The sequence below is a fragment of the Cryptomeria japonica genome, chromosome 11 (assembly GCF_030272615.1).
Source record: "Cryptomeria japonica chromosome 11, Sugi_1.0, whole genome shotgun sequence".
Lineage (NCBI taxonomy): Eukaryota > Viridiplantae > Streptophyta > Pinopsida > Cupressales > Cupressaceae > Cryptomeria > Cryptomeria japonica.
Genome location: NC_081415.1, coordinates 679,531,096 through 679,535,192, shown reverse-complemented (window position 1 = coordinate 679,535,192; position 4,097 = coordinate 679,531,096). Strand labels below are relative to the sequence as shown.

Genomic DNA, 4,097 nt, shown 5'->3' with positions numbered 1-4,097 from the left:
TGAGATTTCCCCATTGCATGAACACATTTAAATAAGCAAAAAGAATGCAATCAACCACCACAAGATTACCCCCTCAAATTTCTCAATCAATAATCCACCAGTAAAAAAAAAAATTGAACTTTATGCTTAGTGTGTTCTTAGGTGCTAGATACCAAAAACCAACAACTAGACTTGATCTTGGTACATATAGATGCCAAATTTGGCCACAATATCAAAGTATAGTTTTCACATAAAATGAGATTAATCTAATCACACAATTTTGAAGTATGAGAAAAATCATGCGCTTTAAAAAAATGGCACCCAAAAATGTTATTGTAGGATTAAGAATAGAGCCCTAGAAGTTCTCAATATGAGGATTGCACATGTGATAATCTACAATTTCTTAAAAAAAGAAGAACCATAAAAATGGATGCACCATTCATAGAGCATGAAATTTTACCCCAAATAAAAATTAAATTCACTAAAAAAGGATGTCAGATGACTAAGTTATGTACTTCTAAAGTTTGCCTTCCTAATTGAAAATGCAAACGTAGAGGGGGTTAAAATTTTAGACCATGTTGTCATCATCAAGTAATATTTTCTATTCTTAAGGAGGATGGAAAGGTGAAATAGTACATGGGCAAATCTAGATTTACCAATCGGGGAACCATAATTCTTTCAAGGAAATGAATAACCAGATTGAGGGTTAATGGAGATTGCAACATAAATCTGAAGGTGATCAATGATGATTAGCAACTTCATGGAATCAAGGAAGGAGATAGGCATAAAGTTTGCCACCACGCTAGGTATGAGAAGGGTTGATGGTTCAATCAAATGGGGCAAGGTGGACACTGAAGGGATAATAGAAGGGCATAGAAGCTAGGGTGTAGAAATAATCATGGAGATAACAACCATCGAGTATTAAATCAGAATACTGAAGAGGCTTAGAGAGAACAATATGGACGATATCGACAGTGTTTTCAATTGACCAAGGAGGTTTGAACATTAGGAAAGGCTTGGTATGTCAAAGGTGGGTGGAAGGTTCATAAACATTGTAGGATGGAGAGGCAGAAACCCTAACTAGAAGCACAATGAAAAAAATCCAACATATGGGCAGGGACGGTAATGACAAAATTCAATAAAGAAAAATCAAGGTGAAGACAATAATTTCTTACCTAGTGTTGGTGTAAATTATGTCTCATAATTACACTTTACTTAAATTAACTTAGGGTAATACATTTCATAGTAGTTTGGATATGAGATACTTAGGGAAGTGTGCACATAGGGAAGTTGCTTGTAGGAGAAATTTCACTTTTTATGGTCTTATCTTGTTGTTACATTCCACCTTCGGTGGGTGATCCACCTCTTGCGGAATACTTTATTATTTCTCCTACCTACCCTTGTTTCTCATTGAGCCACACGTCATGATTGTGTGCTCACATATCTATACTGCCTTGCCTTTATAAGCAGGCTCATCTTCATTGCATGTAATTTTTGGTGATCCAGTTGATCAATATTTTGCATCTTGATTAGAATATAGTTTATTCTTATAAATATTTTGTCTCTTTTATATGTGTTATTCATTGAGCTCTTGATCTTGGTTATTTTTGATAAATTCTTACATGGTATCAGAGCCATTGGGGCTTCATTGAGTAGTCTATTTGGAGATATTTTGGAGCCTTTTATTTTTCTATCTAAATAGATGCACATTTTGGGGGCATCCTACGTTGATGGCAACCTCGCCGTTGAGTCTAGGATGTCGTTTCCATAAATTTTGAGCATAAATTTGCCTATTTTTGGTGAAAATCAATTTTGGGGCTCTAGAGGAAAATTTTTTCCTATTTGGGTAGTAGTAGGATACAATTTTTCAAAAAAAAAATAAAAATTCCTTTTCAATTTTTTGCAGATTTTTTTTGTTAAAAATGTATATATTTATTATATTCACAAATTTTGGTATTGTAAAAGTTTATTGAAAAAAAAATTATTAAGATTTTTTCGAGGGGGTTCAACCCCCCCGACACCGTACACTGCATTTCATTTTCTCTAGGGAATGTTTGTTGTGGGGCCACCACTGCCCATTTTTCTTTGCCCTCCCTACGGTTCCTCCCGACCTTGGCTTTGTGCAGACCCGAGCCCTGCAACCTCTGATCGCCACAAGAGGTCCCTGCCTTATGCCCACCTTTTCGAGTTCACCTCCTCAACAACGGTTGTCACTACTCTTCCACGGGCCACCTCTTTCGACTGAGACCACCGCTGCTAACATTGTACACCTCCAACAGCTGAGACTACCCCACGACGTGGCACCATCCAGTTGAACCAGACAGTATTGCAACCTTTACCACACAACAAAAACTAATTTTCTCAAGCTTGCCACACAAAGAGCCCAGTCAATAACACGTCAGTGCTGACATAGACCCCTGTGTCATATCCATGCATGCATCCAAATCAGTAGATCGTAAGCACAATTAGTGCCAACTCATCCTGCCATGTAGGACAACACACCATCTTTCATACTAACACGTGGCAGATTCCTATGGATTGGCGACTCTGCTGGGGACTTGTTCAATAGAAGTTTTCAGAATCTCTGGTAGAAGGATTTAGACCCTGCTAGAAGGAAGAACCCAGAGGATCAATAAGAAGAAATCATATTCCTCTTAGAAGGTGGCGACTCTACCTATATAACTTTTAGAAAGTATCCTGAGACCTAGATAAATGAACGAAAGGAGGTCTTTGAATCACGAGAAGGAAGCCTTCGCACAGTTGAGTCCCAAGAAGAAGTATTATAAGAAAAAGGATCCCATACCAGAAATGGCTCATGGTACTTATAAACAATTTCCCAGGAGAGAAGAATGTTCCACATCAACATATATGCCCTAAAATGACGTGCATGAAAATCCTTTCTTCAATGAAAATCGAAAAGATAAAAATCCTCAGTATGAGGAACATCTAACTGAAAAAGAAAAGAAGAATAAGCAATGGGATAAAATAATCCTCCAAATGGCTGACCTAGGTGGAGATGAAGCTGAAATGGCAAGAGCAATGAAAAGACAACTAGATGAGATACTCAAGAGGTTGGGGGTGAAAAGGGAACATCTGTATTGCACTGATACAAGTTTGAGTGAGCCAACTAGTAGTGGTACGAGTAGAACATCAACCCCAAAGTATAGCCCACCACACATGAGAAATTTTGAGAAGAATACAACCAATGAAGAAGGACCATGGAGGAACAATGGTAGGTGGAGAAATGTGCATAGTGAGTATTATCAAAATGATGTGAGTAATAATGAAAATAATAGAAATCATCATGATAATAATAATACAAATATCAGAGATGTAAATAATCGATCTGACAATAATGGCTATAACTGGGGAGGTAATAATAGAGGTTACAATGCAAACTATGGTGGTAATTATAATAATGGAAATGGGAATGGTAACAACAATTGGAATAATGGAAATAACAACAATAGTAATAACAGTAATGGCGATGGTTATAATGGTAACAACAATTACAATGGTGGTGGAAATAATGGCAATCATGGCAATAATGGTGGTAATCATAATGGAAGAAACATAAATAATCAAAATAATAACAGTCATCACAGGCCACCCATGACCATTGAGAGATATAGGCAGTTAGATTTCACTGGCATAGTCGGTCATCCAAACCACATATCAAATGACTTGAGAAATGTTATTCCTAAATTCACTGGGAATGGAACAGATACTGTTGAACAACATGTTATGAATGTTTAAAATACCATTGAAGAGTTTGAAATTCCACATGAGGATGTCTTCATGAAGTTGTTTGTTCAATCTCTGACACAAGATGCCGAGGAATGGTATCGAAGTCTACCTGATAGGAGCATCAGTAGCTGGCAGGAATTTGTTACTTTATTTTTGGAGGAGTTTGGTTATCATAATGATCCCTCATTTGCTTCTCATGAATTGTCCAGTATCAAGAAAAATCAAAATGAATCCGTATTTGAATTCAATAAGAGGTTTAATAAGGTTCTGAATAAAATTCCTCGAGATATTAGACCTGTTGATTCTTGCTTGATTAACTTTTATATAAGTGCATTTGACAGCAAAACACACTATGAGATTTTATCTCATAA

The 4,097-nt window shown here is 36.7% G+C and overlaps 1 protein-coding gene across 1 annotated transcript; it reads left to right on the top strand.

The window, feature by feature from the left end:
- The first annotated feature begins 2,976 nt into the window (after window positions 1-2,976).
- Window positions 2,977-3,735, top strand: LOC131038169 (uncharacterized). The gene has a single exon (XM_057970515.2). The coding sequence runs from the start codon at window positions 2,977-2,979 to the stop codon at window positions 3,733-3,735; it is 759 nt and encodes a 252-aa protein (XP_057826498.2).
- Window positions 3,736-4,097: the final 362 nt, after the last annotated feature.